The sequence below is a fragment of the Aquila chrysaetos genome, chromosome 1 (genome assembly GCF_900496995.4).
Source record: "Aquila chrysaetos chrysaetos chromosome 1, bAquChr1.4, whole genome shotgun sequence".
Taxonomy (NCBI): Eukaryota; Metazoa; Chordata; class Aves; order Accipitriformes; family Accipitridae; genus Aquila; species Aquila chrysaetos.
The window spans coordinates 67,357,023-67,375,068 of NC_044004.1; the positions used below are offsets into that span (position 1 = coordinate 67,357,023).

At 37.2% G+C, this 18,046-nt stretch overlaps 1 protein-coding gene across 3 annotated transcripts in view; it reads left to right on the forward strand.

Moving 5' to 3' along the window:
* The window catches only part of LOC115345423, a 59,052-nt gene extending 54,416 nt beyond the window's left edge, over positions 1-4,636 (forward strand). For 2 of the 3 annotated variants that reach the window (XR_003924817.1, XR_003924824.1), the window contains exons 7-8: positions 3,081-3,200; positions 4,601-4,636. Coding sequence is in view for 1 of the 3 variants with exons in the window: in XM_030024103.1 (XP_029879963.1) it covers positions 3,081-3,128 (48 nt within the window). In the remaining 2 variants the exon portion in view is untranslated. Of the gene's footprint in view, positions 1-3,080; positions 3,560-4,600 lie in introns of those variants that run through there. The other variant, XM_030024103.1, reaches the window with a different exon arrangement.
* Positions 4,637-18,046: the final 13,410 nt, after the last annotated feature.

The window sequence follows — 18,046 nt, forward strand, 5'->3', positions numbered from 1 at the left end:
CCCCCCAGCCCACGGAGAGGAGCGAGGGAGCAGATGCCCAACTGCAGCCTGTGGAGGACCCCATGCCAGAGCAGGTGGATGCCCCCAAAGGTGGCCGTGACTCCATGGGAAAGGCCGTGCTGGAGCAGTCTGTGACTGAAGATTGGCCCACGGAAAGGACTTTACATTGGAGAAGTTCATGAAGGACTGTCTCCCGTGGGAGGGACCCCACGGTGGAGCAGGGGAAGAGTGAGGAGTCCTCCCGCTGACGAGGAAGGAGCGGCAGAGACAACGTGTGGGGAGTTGACCCCAACCCCCATTCCCTGTTCCCCTGCGCTGCCAGCAGGAAGAGGTAGACGGAACCAGGAGTGGAGTTGAGCCGGGAAGGAGGGAGGGGTGGGGGGAAGGTGTTCTAAGGTTTGGTTTTTACTTTCTAATTTCCTTGTTTTGTTTTGATTTGTACTAAATTAAATTGATTTTTTTTTTCCCCAAGTTGAGCCTGTCTTTTACCCATGACCATAAGTGGTGAGTGATCCCTCCCAGTCCTTGTGTCGACCCACGAGCCTTTCTTTATATTTTCTCCTCATCCCACTGTGGCCGGTGGGGAGGAGTGAGCGAGTGGCTCCATCGTGCTTTGTTACCGGCTAGGTTTAAACCACAACAACCTATAAAATGAGGTACTAAGACTATTCCTGAGCATGTGCATGCATTTTAGCTCTGCCACCAGATAACAGTTAATTGCACTGGTGGCTGATGATCCTAAAATATACAAGGGTGTGCAGAGCCAGGTCTTCTATTTGCAGTAGTGATTGCCTGAACTGCATTAGCAGCCTCCTAAGAGGAATGTTTTTCTCTAACAGTTGGGTAACTCATACCTCACTGCTTGAAATCTGCAATACAAGTCAGCACACTGACTTACAGCTTTTAAAAACTGCATTCTTTGATTAAAAAACGATAATCAGTGTCTAGCATTCAGGCTGTCTGGGTAGACTTACTAAAGAAAATGCTTGAAAGAGTGGTTTAGTTGTACTTAATGCATTGCTGACATTAATCGGGCATGTACCACATCTGATTTGTCAAACAAAGTCATGTTTTGTTATTTGTTCATCAAAACATTCAGGTAATTGAAAAAGTAATGAAAACGTTTGATGGAGGGAATTGCTCTATAACGTACACCTGAATGAGCTCTGAATTTGACATTTTCACACAGGCAGGAACTTGGGACCGTTGTGGTTAGTTGTCTGAAATTGCTAACCAAAGGGAGTACAAAACACAGTAGGAAGTTGGGTATGGAAAGGAAAAGAACTTAGGGCTTAACAGAAAATGTCACCATGTCTGTGTACCTCGAGGCAGGTAGCAGTGTGGAGAGATGCTACAGTCAGGAGTTAGTGACAGAAGCCAAGCACATCAGGTCAAAAGAAGAATCAGTGGAAGTGTTGGGAGAATAGCATGGCTGGGAGCTGGGCTGAAGTATCAGGAAGTCCATTGAACACAATAGGGTCTAACGTAGTAGATAATAAGCAAGGCTAGCGTGCGATTGAATACGAGGCTCTGGTTTGAGTAAATGAGACTGGGGAGCAGGATCTGAAGCATAAGGTAGCCAAAAATATGTGGAAACATGCAACCAATAGGACTCACTTTTTCATGAAGTGGATAAGAGCAAATCACCTGTCAGGCATGCAGTCTTTCCTTCAGCTGATTGAATGTGTCAGGTCCTTAACTGACAGGAAGACTCCTGAGACTAGCTGTAGCACTGATAATCTAATTGGAATTTACTAAGAATATCAAAATACCAGTGTAGTTGGCTGTTGATCAGGATAGAGTTCTTACTACATCCATGTCTTAAATACTACATGCCAGTCATACTGTCCTAAAAAAGAAAAGGAATCTAGAAGGTAGTGTATGGGATTGCCAGAGGTGGGAAATAGTTTCTGTCATAAAACAGACTAAATAAACTGGGGATTGCCAGGTGGGAAAATGTTTCATGCTGTATTTACTGATAATGGATATCGTATACCATTTTACCATCCGTTGATTCAGTATCATAAAATCTAGGTGATAGGTAACGGATCAGGAATAAAATCTTGACAGTAGAGGAAAGGCTAATAAAGAATAGTATATATTTATTTCCTACCTCAAGAACTAGAGGGGCCTGATGAAATCATCAGGTAGCAAATTTAGAGCAAAAATACAAAAATCTTTTTCATATAATGCATAATTGAATTGTGGATCTGGCAGCCACAGGTGTTGCAAAGTCTGAAAATAGAAAAGGGATCAAAAAGGGGGATTAGACAATTTGATGTCTGATTGGTTATTCAGTGGCTATTAAACATAATGGTATATATGCTGCCTTTAGCTCCGTCACTAAACTGCTGATAATCAGAAGTCTAGAGTGGCGACTAATCACCCTTGAAAGTGTCATGTTTCTTATGTCTGCCTATACTGTTTTATTGGCCATTGTTAGGAAGAGCATATTGGGATGGTGGAATTTTGCTGTGATGTCAGATATCTGTTGTTTAAGATGCTTTGTTTATTGCTGCATTTCAGGAACGCTGGAATTAAAATGACAAGGACATCTGAGGGAGTTACAGTTACCTGCTTCAGTTATATACTGGGTTATTCTTTTTTTTTTTCTTTTATCCAAGTCTTTTACAGATGATGTATCCTTTTTAAGAGCTAGGCAGATCAGAAATGCATCGCAACAAAAGCCAAACACCATGATCTATTCAAGTTATAGCAAATGTTTGTGGGTTTTGTGTTTTCATAATTCATCAGATGAAAACACTGTTAGAATTATAAGGTAGCAGGACAGAGAGTAGTCATTGAGGAGATGGAAAGGAGAAAGCAATTATTTCCCCTTTATGAACCTGTACATCTGGGCTTAAAGCAAAGTATTGCTAGGTTCATCCCTAACATTTGCTGTTACTAATTAGGTTGGGTTTATTTCTTTAAACTTTTTAGTTTTGCTCAGTAAAGCTGTAAGTCCTGTCTAAATTTAGAACCTTTTAAAGTATATGTACAGTTCTTGACATGTATGGCAGTTATGAGCTGTCTTAGATTTTACCTATCTAATTCACTAGGTCTTTCTTCTGTCTTTCCAGATTACAGTAGACTTCCAAGCCAAGAAAAAGAAGAGCATCAAGTGCTAAGTCAGAAAGGAGGAATATAAGTTGCTTTTTTCCAATTAATCTTTTGTAAAAATGACAACAGATTAAATCAATGTACTTATTTTCAAACTAATTTTTCAAAGTTTTTCATTTGGAAATTAATATTGAAAACTGACAAAGGCACTAGAAAGCATGAATAGGTCTTAGTCATACATTTACACTATTTCCAAGTAGAATCCATAGATTCTCAATGTCTTTAAGTTGCAAAACCTCAGAAGGGTGATTCTGGGTTCTTCTGTGTGATGAACAAGATCTGTTTGTTTGATGTGTATATTAATCTTCCATTAACATCACTGCAGCCTCAGGAAACTAGGAAAATTTTAGTATCAGGCCCTGTGACCAACTAAATTGGGCCCACTGAGGTTGAAAACGGTGTCTTCAACTGAAAGTGAAAGCTTTGTTGTGCCTGTCCTTATGGCTTGTCTTTATGTCTCCATGTTGTTTTACTGTCATATTTTGTCTTCTGTGTACATCCAGAGTGAATAATTTGGGATGTATTTTTGAGTTTAAACAGTGTTTCCTCACCTTAATTTATGTCTGCATGAATTGTAATACGCTGGTCATCAAAATTCTACTCAGCCATACATTGATTATGTATATGCATATCTTCAGATTTTATTTGTAAAGTGATAATTTCTGGATTGAGAACATACTGACACTTATGAGTAATCACTGGGCTCCAGTTCAGCACTCCATCTGTATTCAGCAAAACACTTAAGCTTAATTTTAACTTTAGCTCAGGTAAGCATGCAATTGCCTCCATCCAAATTCAGAATAGCGTTTTAAGTATGTGCCTAACTTTAGGCATATCCTTAAATCCTACTAAAGCTAAAATCAAACACATCCTTAAGTGTCTTCATGAATATGGATAACTACTGAATGTGGTTTGATGAAATGAACTCCGTTGGCCATTAAATAACAAGAAATGCCTGGCCATGATTTCATTAATGTCCTACAGGCAGCGAAAATATAACAGAGAAATAAAACAATCTATTTGTGTCTTGAAATTCTAAAAGCTAAGCTGTGTACTGCTGAAGATAAAGTATTTTATAAACTGTGGGGGGTCTTTCTATCCCTTAAAGAAGACTGTATCAGTAGGAAATCAAGACTTCATTCTCAGTGTTTCATTAAGTTCAGAATGTTCAATAAAATTCTGTTTCATTCTTTAAACAAGACATTTCAGATAATGTATCTAAATCTGTTTAAAATTATGAATGATAACGAGAGTGCAACTGGTCACAGAAACTTATAAAGAAAATTAGTAAACTGTATACAGGTGGTAAGGATGTTACAGCTTATAGCACGTTTTCTATGATTTTGTTTTATTTTCAATGCTAAAGTGTTTGATTCACATAACCATTCTTTGTTTCAGTCCATTTTCACTTTTGCTGCTTCAATCTCTACAATCTTTCTGCACTATTTATGTGAAAAGCTCTTTGCATTTTTTATTTCAGATCCTCTCCTATTGCAGTTCATGAAGTCTTTCAACAGTAGGCTGTTAATTCTTTGCAGATTAATATGATTTCAGTGATAATCCTTTCATTTGTTGAATTTTTAAGACATATAATCATTAAAGAAAGTGCTCGACAGATTTTCCATTAAAGTAGTACAAAGCAGGTGGTATGTCTTTAATGTATGTTGGTAGCACTTTATGTTGTTCATTTATAGAATTAAATTTGCAGATAAAGCAAATAAGTCTAGGGTTAGTTATTGGTCTTTTCCTTTGGTACTATAGTTCAAATCCAGTCAAGGAAAAAAAAAAATATTCAAGGGTTTGCAGACAAACCAAGGTTAGAATATCTGTTTGAATACTCTTTTTGCAACTCCTTTGCTACTTTTCATCTGGAGTAAGGGTCAGTTTGGGTTCTGTCCTGATACTGTAAAGCATCAAGTTAAGCATGTGGAGAAAAAGCAGGGTATAATTTAATACATGAGATTTGCCTTCAGGTAGGCCATAGGATGTAAATGGTATACAGGAGTTATTCCAGCTCTCTGTACAAGGCTAATTCTTGTCTTCATTGAAGTTAAACATATGACTGAAATATTCTTCCCCAGATGAAACTGAAGTCTATAATTATCTCACAATAATGGCACAGATAAATCTCTTGCCATTAGGGTTTTTGGTTTGCTGTTGATTCCCAGCTCACTGCCCATGACTGTCCTTTTCATCCAAATTCTTTACCCTCTTTTCTATCTTCTTTTTCCTCTGATATTTCCCATATTAAATTATTTCTCATTTTCCTGTTCTTTTATGCACACTGATGAAACAAGAGACAGGAAAAGAAGGCACAGGTATTAAAATACAGTGATACTTAGTATTCTTGTAAGCCACATTATAGTTAAGATCTCAGAAGCAATGCTTCAAAGTTAATATACGAACAGCAGAATTGCTTTTTAGCTAGAGATCTGAAAAACATTCAAAGTTTATTAACTCTGTTTAAACAAATAGGTAGTAAGTGTGGCCTATCACAGTAGGCTGAATTTTTGCTTTTTTATACTGAAAACTCATAGATACTTCAGGCAGAAGGGAAAGGGAGCAGACACCACAACTCTTTAAGAAAATCAGGTCCTGAACTTGGCAAACCTTTAGCTGGTTTTGTCACATATTTGCAGCTTTAAAATGATTTGGCCTTTGCAACAGCCAAAATAAGTGTCCTTTAACTACTTCCAACCTATTAACAGATGGGCAAACAGCTTTTATAAATGGGGTATACAAAATACTCCAATATCAGCCAAAACTAATTAGTAGCATTATCTGAACTGAAATTTGTAAGTGATGGAATATATATTAATGCAGATAAACTGTTTGATAGAAATTCCTTTTCAAACATCATGCTTGGTATTTGTTCTGCTCTAGTATGTTCTAAACACTTATTAAAAAAAAAAAACAAAACAAAACACTCTTTTTCCTGTTTAGCTATTTTCTTCTATTAAAATAACAAATTTGCCTGTAAAAGTTATCATTAGACGTAGTGTAACTGAAAGTACATTAAGCAAGAGGTAGTTTAGTATGCATTTTTTGTGGCATATAAGAGAAAGAGCAGTGTAACTTGAACACAACCTTAAAATAAATTAATCTTTAAGAACAGCACAAAATACTGATATAAGACATTATTTATACAGCAGTTCCAGCATATTAAGTATTTCTTTACACAACACTATTAATCAGAATATGTAAATTGCATAAAATTAAATTGTGAGATTATGAAAAAATTACCCCATGTATAATTCAGTAGGAAGAGCCATTCAATGCATTGCCATCAGATCTGCAGCTTGAATTTGATTTTACAGACATCTGTAGTGCAGACAGCTGCTGTACCTAAGTGAGGATTTGATTGTACACTTGATCTTTCAAACAGCCACTTGTCCATATCTTTCATATAATTTTTATTATCATGTATCTAAAAAAGAGTGTAATGGTTACAAAATCAGAATTGTTCTGAAATATGTTTTCATCTAAAAAAAAATAAAAACTTGTCGGTTTTAGGAAGACTTTCTCTCCTTCCATCCAAGTGCCCTGCTTTCCCAACATAACCTACCTCTACCTGAACTTACATAGTGATTTGAGGATCTTGCTTGAAAAGACAAACTATATCTAGAATTTGAAATAAATCTGAAAACAATGTTAAGAAAACATTTCAGACTTTTTTTCCTGTAAGATAGCACAATGGCACCTGCCCTCCCAACATAGATAATTGTCTCTGATAAACTTTTTCTCAAAATCTGGAACATGATCTATAGAAATACTGTGTATGTTCCGTATACCCATGTATCTAATAAGTCAGGTAGTTCCCTTCCTGTCCATCTGACATAATCTTGCTCCTTGGTCTTTGAAGACAGTAGATTTGATCAGTCCAGAGGTGTGGCCCTTGGATATCCTCATGCTTGGCACATTCTCATATTTCAGAGTAGATAGGCATCACCTGCAAACTGGCTAGACCTGTCTAGAAACACTTGTGGTGATGAGTCCACTCAGGGTATTCCCCGTGCAACCTATGAAAGTGCAATTTCTTTGAAACCCTACAAGCAAATTAAAAAGCTGTTGTTCTCTGATAGAATCTTTGGGGTAAATAATAAATGCATAGCCTCTGCTGGTCTGGAGCTGAATTAAGCTGGTAGAGGGTTCAATTCTTTGTTCAGTAGAAAAGGTTAGAGGATATATCAGATTATGAGTGAGTGGTGAAATTGTGGTCCCATACTGTGAGGTTATATGAAATACCTGGAAGATTTTTTAGCCAGTAGAGAGATCAAGATTGATGGAACAGATTTGTCTTTGTGGCATAGAGTGGAATGATGAATAAGTGCAAATGATATTTTTTAATTATAAGAAGATGGTCTGATGAGAAATCCTGCAGGCTCTTGGCTAGAGGGAGAAAGTGCTACAGAATACCAGAAAATAACCAGTTTGAAAGTCATCATCTAAGTTATTTTGTTTAACCCCCCCCCCAATATATTATAACCTCAAAACCCCAAACCAACCAACCAAAAAAAAAACCAGCAAAAGACAAGATTTTGAGAAACAGTCAGATCTCAATTTCTCAAGCATTTTATCTGACTAGCACCTTGCTTAATTAAGATCAGGCATCAAAAAACATTTTCCTCTCAATTCAATGATATTTCAAGCAGATTGGTTTAGTCTTGGCACAATCTGGATGTGGTAAATAAAATTACAACTGACTTTACAGCACACAGCTACTTATGACCTTAACTATAAAATGACTATTTCTATTCGCAATTGTACCTTCAGAAAAAAAAAAAGGCCTAATGTGGTCGATGAAAAATCCTCAGCTATGTTTTGGTTTACATTTCTGCCAGTTACACTGATTGAAATGCAAAATCTAGCATTTTGGTTATTCATCATATATATTTTGATTATTTCCTCAGTTGGGACACAGTCAAGTGATCACACAGGAGGACTGTAGAGATGAAACTTTGGAGAGTTCCTTTCTACTCATTCTGTATTAAGACAAAGTTGAGAGCTTTCAGGGTTTTAAAATTGCTTTTAGTAATTTTACTGTAGCAAATGCACGTACAGTCCAGGTTGTTGAGTATCTTGGCTTTTCTGGTGTTTCTGCTATCTTGTTTTGACAGGAAAATATCCAATACAGCATTTCATGGTGTGTTCTTATGAAAAGGATTGGTTTCAATAAATTTCTATGTTCTTTTAAAATCTTCTTTTTTTGGGTGGGGGAAATTTCCTGGCAACTTTAATGAATACACATTAATGAAATCCATGGACGTTAGCATTCAGATGGAAGAGACACTTAAAGGTTTCATTGTGTCTATCTGCTATAGTTTGTATTATCAGTTCAATTGTAAGAGCTGGTAGGTAAGTTATTTTTTTAGTTTTATTCAAATTAATTTTTTTGAAATAGTGTATTTTCACACAACATATGACTTTTTGTGTTCTCCGTCTTGTAAAAACTGTACAGTTGAATAGGAATTCAAAATGTTAACAATGTTGAAAATAATAACTTAATCCTTATAGTTTACAAAGCCATGGGCATTGTGCAAATCTACGCAGCTGCAGCAGAACAGTTGGCAAGCAGATTTGGATGCTAATTCTGTAATTGTAGATGGTAAATGACCAACAGTTTCTTTTCAATCTTTTCAAGCTATTCATGTAAATAAAGGGATTCTACATGATTCTGTAATTTTTTAGGTGCACATTACAATTTGTTTTCTAGAATTTTGATTCATATTTCAAGCATTTGTCCACCAAACTGAAAAACAAATCTTCTGTACTTTAATTTCTAGTGACGAATGCCTTGACCGTCAAACTCAGAAGAAATATGTAACTCACCTGGAAGTCTTTGAAGCTTCTCGTGGTAGTAGAAAGCATCCTAGCAGTAGAGAAGTACTTAAAGCAGTCATTTGCATTCAAAGATATGTGAGAGGGTAGCTTGAACACAGGGCATTCAAGAGAGTAAAGATTAAGATAATGTCTCCATTGTTTAATCCATGTATTGCATATTCTAGTAGTGTAAGAATTCTTGATTGTTACTATTTTGCTATGAAAAAAACCCCATGCTCAGGTAGTTTGTCTGTCATGCACCTTCTTTCTGCACCTTCAAGGTTAAGGAGAATTCAGTGATAGTGAATGCTCCGCTGGGACCCATTTCCATCACTTGATCTCAAGAAGGCTCTCTATTAGTTTTTAGAAGAGCCTGTGTGACATTTGATCCCTCTGCCTTCAGATAGTCTTGTACATGCATACTGCACTGTTAATTCTGGGGCCTGCAGTATTTCAGGTAGCAAAACAGGCTGTAACTAACAGACTGTTTATTGCACTCTTCTCCCACTCTGTTTTAAGCTTCAATTACTGGAAAAAAAATCACGGATGCTGTAGTATAATTACGGTTTTTCATGTTTGTCATCTAGTATTGCTAAATGAAATGGCACTGCCTGAGAAATGACATACTAGAATGCCGTAATATGCACTTTCGCCTTCTATCTCAGAGTTTATACCAAGTTAAAAGAGTTTATGCACGTTGCAGGTTGAGTGCTAATGGAGGCTGCATAACTTCAGTTAAGATATCATTTTTCTGGCGATGTCTAAGCCTCCTGTCTAAGAAGTATACAATAAGAAAACTTGCACCTAATTCAAATAAGTGGGTCAAGTAGGAACTACCTCATCCATTAAATAATCTATTTTATTAGTTTTCCAGAATCTTAAAATAGGGTAATAAAAATCAGGTCATATTATTTGGTAATCATCAACCTTTAAAAATATTCCTTCACTTTATATACTGGAGGAGAGGGAGGTTTTGCTGCTGATATAATTAATGATGAGGTGAGACAGCATTTTTTTGATACCTACTCCTGGGCTGTAGAAAACAAATATGTATTTTTCCTCCCATGACATACTTTTAATCAAAAAAATGAGTGTTGAATACAGAGTTTCTCACCTTGCCAAGTTTCACTGTTCCACTTTTCCTCTGCTGAGATACAGAACCTTGTCTTTCCCCCAAGATTCTGATTATGTGCAGATAGTATTTCACATAGTTTCTGATCTACTTCTGTGATTTGGGATAAAATGTGTTTATCCCAAAATAGTTTTATCCAATCACCTTTGGAAAGGATAATCCCTTATCAGCGATATGAAGTAATTGTTTTTACATATCTGTCCATATGAGTTTACAGTAATGGAATTTGTTTTTGCTTTCTTTTAAGATTTTCTTATATGCTGCACACCTCTTAGTTCCACCTCCTCATCTGTTTCTTTAGTCACCCTTCCCTTTTTTTCTTACAGTATTGACAGTGAAACATATCTGTAATTAGAGTCTACAAGTCATGGACCATCCCTACCAGCAGTTGTAAGGTACTACTGTAAAATGATAGCCCGCATTAAATGTCAAGCTGGTGTTTTGGATCTCTCTACACCACTTTGATATTTTGAATTAGAGGAGTGGATGGACAAGAAAAAATGTAAGTCATCCCATTTTTAAATAAAATTATCTTTTATTTTAATTTCAGTGGTCTGTCTATTCTTAGGTGATATTCCGTGTCTGCAACACAATTACTTTAAAGTGATTTTTGGTGCAAGGAAGATTTCATGTCTCCATATGCACAGCCGCATTTCTAAGATGTCATTCTGGCACTACAGAACTGTAGGATTTAGCTTGAATAAAGAGACTCTCCTGGTCACTTGATGAGGAGATTAATAATTAACTATTATCATTAACTATTTTTTCTCTTGCATGCTGCACTTTGTGATTGTGTCATTGTGTTGCAGTTCTCAGACTGTAACTTTGTTAACTGTTAAATGATGGGCGGTGTCACAAACTGTCAGGAAGAAGGATTTGTAATGAGATAGTAGGTGAGAAAGTGCAAAACTGAGTATCATCACAATTTTCTTAACACTATCCTTTGCATTCATTCTTGCCAAGATTTTTTTCCCCCTAATATTATTGCTCTATTGTATTTTTGGGGGATTGTGTGGAAAATGAATAGCACTTAAACATCTCCAATAATGAAATTAATAACTTGTACATTTAGAGAGCCTCTTTAAAGAAGATCTCTCTGCAGATTTTTTTGAGCAATGTATTATATATTTTATTCATGGAACTACTTTTTATACCTGCCTTTGTTTCCCCTGTTTCGTCATGAGTTTGATTCCTCATGAGTTTGATGGCTCACTGTACAGTCAAGCAAGTGTGGTAGAGAAGATAGATGTTGCTGTTCAGCTGTATGGTAGAAAATTCATGGACACACACAATAGAATAAACAGCAATGGTCAGGAGAAGCATAAATGACAATAGCTTGAAGGCATAATCAAGAAGACACAGACACAAGGGCTGCTTCTCCTGATACAGAAGCAGAGAAGTGTTGAAAGAAGAAGAAACAGTTGACTAATACCAAAATTGCCTGTTCCTTAGCTCCAGATGCGCTGCTCACTGCCTGCTGAATTCTTCTGAATGTCTTTATTTGTGTAGTTCTTAGCACCCCAAGGATTATATGAAGATATTAAGGAAAATAAAAAGCAGTTTAGACTGCAAAATTTAATCTAAACTTCCTTTTTGTCTGACCCATTGCTCTTCAAATTCCTTTTCAGAGTAAGAGGTGGCTGTCTCATCACAGGATATTTAAGATTAGATGAGTGCGTACACTAGACAATAGCTTTCCTGATGGGAAAAAGCTGAGGAAAAGAGAATTAGTATGAGTTTTCAAACATGCATCAAAACGCAATACTGCAAGTTGAACTTAGGTGACCATTTTCATACCTAAGGGTTAGAAATGTACTGCTTTTTTTCCCCCGCTCCTTTAAATAAGTATTAGCATTCCAGAGAAGTAAAAATGTACCACCTGTTTAAATACTGGAATTAGGTTCTAATTGATTTGTACACCTTTTCAGCTTGATATATATTAATTGTTTATATCTTGATTCCCATTTCCACTCAGTCCTTTAATTCTGCATTCATAAAGCTTTATAATTCATTATAAAGTAGGAGGATTGTAATACTGAATTTGAACATATTCAGTGGGTAGGCTTTGAGTTCCCTCCACATGCCTTACTGATGCAAAACATGTAATCTGAAGATTCATGGCATAGTTTCAGTTTTGACTTCTAAACTCCATAATCAGGTCTTATATTCCTAACATCACATAGGAAAAAAAAAAAAGAAATGTTTATATATGTATGTTGTGGTTTAAGCGCAGCTGGCAACAAATCACCATGAGGCTGCTTGCTCACTCCCCCCTCCCCCCCCAGTGGGATGATGATGAGAAAATATAAAGAAAAGCTCATAGGTTGAAACAAGGACAGGGAGGGATCACTCACCACTTATGGTCACGGGCAAAAAACAGACTCAACTTGGGGAAAAACCAAACTCAATTTAATTTACTACCAATCAAATCAAAACAGGATAATGGGAAGTAAACCCAAATCTTAAAACACCTTCCCCCCACCCCTCCCTCCTTCCTGGCTCAACTCCACTCCTGGTTCTCTCCACCTCCTCCCTCTGGCAGTGCAGGGGAACAGGGAATGGGGGTTGGGGTCAGTCCGTCATACCTTGTCACTGCCACTCCTTCCTCCTCAGGGGCAGGACTCCTCACTCTTCCCCTGCTCTAGCATGGGGTCCCTCCCACAGGAGACAGTCCTCCATGAACTTCTCCCACATGAATCCTTCCCATGGGCTGCAGTTCTTCATGAACTTCTCTGGCATGGGTCCTTTCCGTGGGCCACAGTCCTTCAGGCACAAACTGCTCCAGCATGGCCTTTCCCATGGAGTCACGGCCACCTTCAGGGGTATCCCCCTGCTCCGGTGTGGGCTCCTCCCTGGGCTGCAGTTGGGCATCTGCTCCCTCGCTCCCCTCCATGGGCTGGGGGGGACAGCCTGCCGTCTCACCACGGGCTGCAGGGGCATCCCCTCCTCCGGCGCACCTCCTCCCCTCCTTCTTCACTGACCCGGTATCTGCAGAGGGGTTCCTCTCACATTCCAATGCCCCTACTCACTGCAGATTTCCCTTCTTAAATGTGTTATCCCAGAGCACTACCAGCGTAGCTGCTGGGCTCGGCCTTGGCCAGAGGTGGGTCTGACTTGGAGCCGGGGAAGCTTCTAGCAGCTTCTCACAGGAGCCACCCCTGCGGCCCCTCCTCCGCTACCAAAAACCCACCACACAAACCCAAAACAATATATAATTTGATTTTCCTCATATGTTATAAAAAAATATATAAATCAATAAAACTAATTAATTCCTAAAAAGGTACATGCTTATCCTAGGCTTCATAACTCATAACATACTGTCTAATGCTGGCTGATGGAAAAGTTTGTACTGCTCTTCATATTGTAATGAAATGCTGGTTGATGGTTGTGTCACTGAGGCTTTAACAGGTAGTCTTAAATTTATACCTTCAACGCTTCTTTGTTTGTAGATGTGATAAGATGTTGCATCCCAATGTATTCTCTTTTTTTTGTTGTTTTGTCTTTATGGTCTTCAAAGATTAGAATGCAATCTCTGCCTTAAAAGGCAGATGCTGTTTTTCTGAAATGTTAAATTGACATTAATTTGCTCTGCTTTGAAGACAGAAAGAGACATGTTATAGACCTTCATGCATAACATAGAGTGTAATATGATCTATTGCTGTTAACCCTTACAGGAAAACTAGTGGTTTTGTTAATTAGTAGTAAATCAACTAGACTAGTATCCTCTGTCTCTCAGAGAGAAAGATTTGCAGAATTGTTCCAATTCTGCAAAAATCTGTGAGATAGGTAGATCAGCTGAAATGTTCTGTGGACATGAAAGTATTGGAGACTGTAAAGTTCTTTATTTTTATTCTGTACTTTTCCTTCCCTGAGCAGTACAAAATAAATCACACAATACCTATCTCTGAGTTAGTCTCTTTGACTGAAGCTATATTATTTTATACATTAAATTTATCAAGAAAATAATTGACCGTTAGCCTACTGGTATAAGTCCTCTTTGTTCTTTTTTTTAAGTAGGTGTGGCAAGGCATCTATGAGCATTTCCATTATGATAATACTGGGGACAATGTCTTACACTGTGAGTTTTCCCCTTGCCTTTTACCCTAGGGGGAGCAGTTTAATATACTGCTTTAGATAGGTTGAATGTATCTGCCAAGTGAAAAAGAGTGTTAACCACTATAATTATCTACTTACCTTGACCTCTTTCTACCACCCTAGCTCTGCAGAGTCCATCAACTTTCCATATTGAGAAATTCTAATACGGGCAAGAGATGTTTTTCAGCCTGACTATTCCCCTTTGCATTCAGTAAGGATGTGTGAGTTTCACTTTAGTGCAAGAGTAAATCAGCAGCAAACTACTCCATCATATGACCTCTGCATAGGCCTAAGTTTTCATCCAAAGTTTATCAAGTGTATTAACTTGAATCTGAAGAAAATATTTCTAAAAAAAAATCAGTGCCTAATAACTTACTGTAAATATATATCTGATGGGAGCTTCTTTTCTTCAGTTTATGAAACAATGTTTTCAAAGAGAGAATTTGACAAAAAGACGGACAGAAGTGATCTGCCTGAGTTTTTGAGAGACTGTGGATATTCAATACCTGCTAGTGGAATACAACATGTCTTCCAGTTGGTCTGTCCGGGCAAGTGGTTTCTTAAAAATGCTTTGCAATGGTACAAAATTTCAACCGCAGAGGCTTTGGGTTTTTTGCTTGTTTGTTTTTTTACTTGCATGAGTAAAGAAGCTACTATTCTTAAAAGCATAGTTAGGACAAACGCTACCTGATGTTGATGATCTTTTTCAAAATGGAACATTTTATCATTATACTTGAAATAAACTACATTTTCTAGAATTCCACTGGGTATAAAGATGCTGGAATATAATCCCATACTATCTTGAAGTATGCTTAAGAGGGTGTAGAGTGATTTTGTAGCAGGTCTGCACTTGCAAATGTCTCCAGGCAAAACATTTGCCCCCTTTGTAAAGTCAGAGGTGCTTGCCTTCCAACATCCTTAAACAGCTCAGCCCAACAAACTTTTACAAACATTTATAGGTAAATGTTTGTAAATAAAATAAGATGTTACAAGGCAAGAATCAAGATATCCTGTACTGTAAATAGGAGGGAGATCATTACCCTTTAAAAATAGAAATAAAATTGTAACCAATTAAGCCCTTCAAATAAATCTAGAGTCTCACCTTTCTTCTGGCTTTTCTTTTTCCTAGGGCAGTCAGTGGTGGAGCCTGCAATGCTCTGCTCTTAGTGTGGAGCAGCAGCAGCAGCTCCTGGGTGAGAGTTATGGAGACAGCCTTTTTTGGGCACCTCACAAGTTGAGGTGGGAGATGCCACTTGCAATTTCTCCTCTAGCACACTTTTGGTTTGTACTGACATATGTAGGTGCTGTAAACCAAAGCTGGTCTAAACATGAATTTATATTACCTCTGTGTCTTCCTAAGTTTGACAGTCATCACAACTGGGAGATTCTTGCCGACAGTGATCTTCTTTGGAGGTTACAGTTAATTTTATTTATCAGCAGTTCCAAAGAATGATTTTAAAGTATGACTTTATTTAGTGAGAGAAACCCATGTTTAATTGGTGCTTTTGATTTGTTAATGACCTACATGTGGTTTCTTTTTTGTATGCTTTCTTCCAGCCAGTTATCTGTTAAAGCTGCATCTTTGAGAAGGTGGTCTCTTTTGAGTGTCTGACCACACATCATACTCACACATTATCTGCTTCTCAGTGTTGGCTCCTAATAAATGCAATTAATTTCTCATGGAAAATCATGTATTACATGTCATTTAGGTCACATTCCTAAGACAGTGTGAATAAGACCAGGTATTTTTAGTCGTTTGCTCAGTCCCCATCACTATGGTAACAGGAGATTTTGTGACTGTGAGACAGATTTCTGTCTTATATCCTGGATTTGAGAGACTATTGCTACTTTTCACTGTGTTCACAGACAGACTAGGAAAGGTTCATGCTTCCCTACTCATTATTTAATTTATTTAGAATCTCTTAGCTATGAATTGTTACCAAGGCTTGTTCGGCTATTTGAGGCAGTGTGTAGGCTTCTTATTCATTTTGAGTTCAAAACTCTCCGAAATTATGAACGTGTAAATGATGAATAATTGCTGAAACGTGGAGATGTGCCTGTGTCTAAAGGGCACCTATAAAATGATTTCTAACATGGAAGCTTTTTGAATAAATGGCACTTATCTGTAAAGTGCCCTCTCTTTCTCAATTTTATAATACAAATATCATTATTTCTGAAGATAAGTTATTAACAGAGTATAACCTTGCTAAATTGCCTGGGAGAGACACTGCAACCGGTTGAGTGTTTTGAATTGCTGAATACAGATTTGATGTAACTGTGTTCTGTGCCAATGCAGAACATTCCATACCATCAGACTGCCTGTTCAGGAATGGAAAGATAAGGGGCAGTGGGGGTGTATGTGTCTGGGCAGAATGGTGGAGACATCTACTGGTAATTACTAGACTGAGATTTTTTGGGTGAACATTGCATCCCGTATGGCCATGTGACCAATCCATGGAAGGTTAAAATAAGAAAAAGGACCCTGGCCTTGTGGCTATTTAGTCTGAGCACAGGGATAAAAAAGGGTTCAGATTTTATCTTGAAAATTTTTCCATCTCATTTTACTCTTACTGTTGGTTTTTGGTTGGTTTTTTTTGATGAAACTAAACATTGCTGAAAAAACAAGGCCTGTGAAAATAAGTGCCCAGATGTTAAATGTCCTGTCACTTGTCCATTTCCAGTAATGAAATGATGAGTACTGTCTTTGGCTAACAATAATTTAGGCAGGAAAAGCTTGAAGACTTTTTAATTTACATGTTCTCTTGAGAGTTTTAATTACATCAGTCATACAAACTACAAATCTGATTTGTATGGGATCTGGTTATTTGATGTAAAGGTTAGACACTGAAGATAAGGTAGTAAAATTATCAGAATAAAAGAAGAATATTTGTAGCAAAATGCTAATATGCATCAGTATATAACAAAGAGCTTGTTGTCACAATAAGAAAGAAGACTATCTCTTATAAAATACCCGTGAAATGTGAATTATAAATACTAGGTGGAATAGAAAAAAATATGGAATATATGTAAGGCTACTAGACATACTGTTTTGAGTGTCTGTGTTTATACAAGCTAAGCTAATACAATATTTTGACCAAACAAGACTATATTAATGACACTCTCGGGAACTAAAGAAGACATTGGTACCTGGAGTGGACTTGTGAGTGCTGAATGGAGGCCTATACAGAAAAACTTGTTTGTGATTTCCTTTTAAAATCTGCTTTTCAACTCCTGGGGAAGAAAGGAAGCTTCCTTTAGATCAAACAAATTTAACCACAGATGATTCTCTAGATGTATCCATACATATCTTGTTCCTCACAGTGTCAGGAAAAATGACTGCATTACTAGCTAACACATTGCTCACTGAGTTAGGAACTGACTAGAAATAATTGAATGCTTTTCTATCAGTGGTGAGGTTTAGCTGCTGGTTTCAGGAAAAAAACAATTAAAATTAAGGTCATAGTGCAGTGATTTTTAGATTTCATACACAAATAATGGTGCTATTTCATCATATTTCAAACCAATTTGTGCTGCTACTTCATTCTGCTATTGAAAAGCAGAATGCCATGCACTATGCAGTCAGGAGAAAACCTCAGTGCAACACTGCTGTGCTTCATTTGAATAAAATGGGAAGAATAGAGGTAATGAACCAATCAATTTTGGCCATGTGATTTGAAGTATCCATTGAAATTATACCTAACTATTATGAAAAATACGTCTTTAAATACTTTGCAGAAAGCAGTGTTGTAGCCTATGTTTAAATACACCTTTTTTCTCTGATTGATTCCAAGTGCTACATGTTCTATTCAGGTAAATATTTCCATTGAGTTCAGAGGAACAATGCATACATGTAGGTTAGATACTGGGACTGCTAGTTAT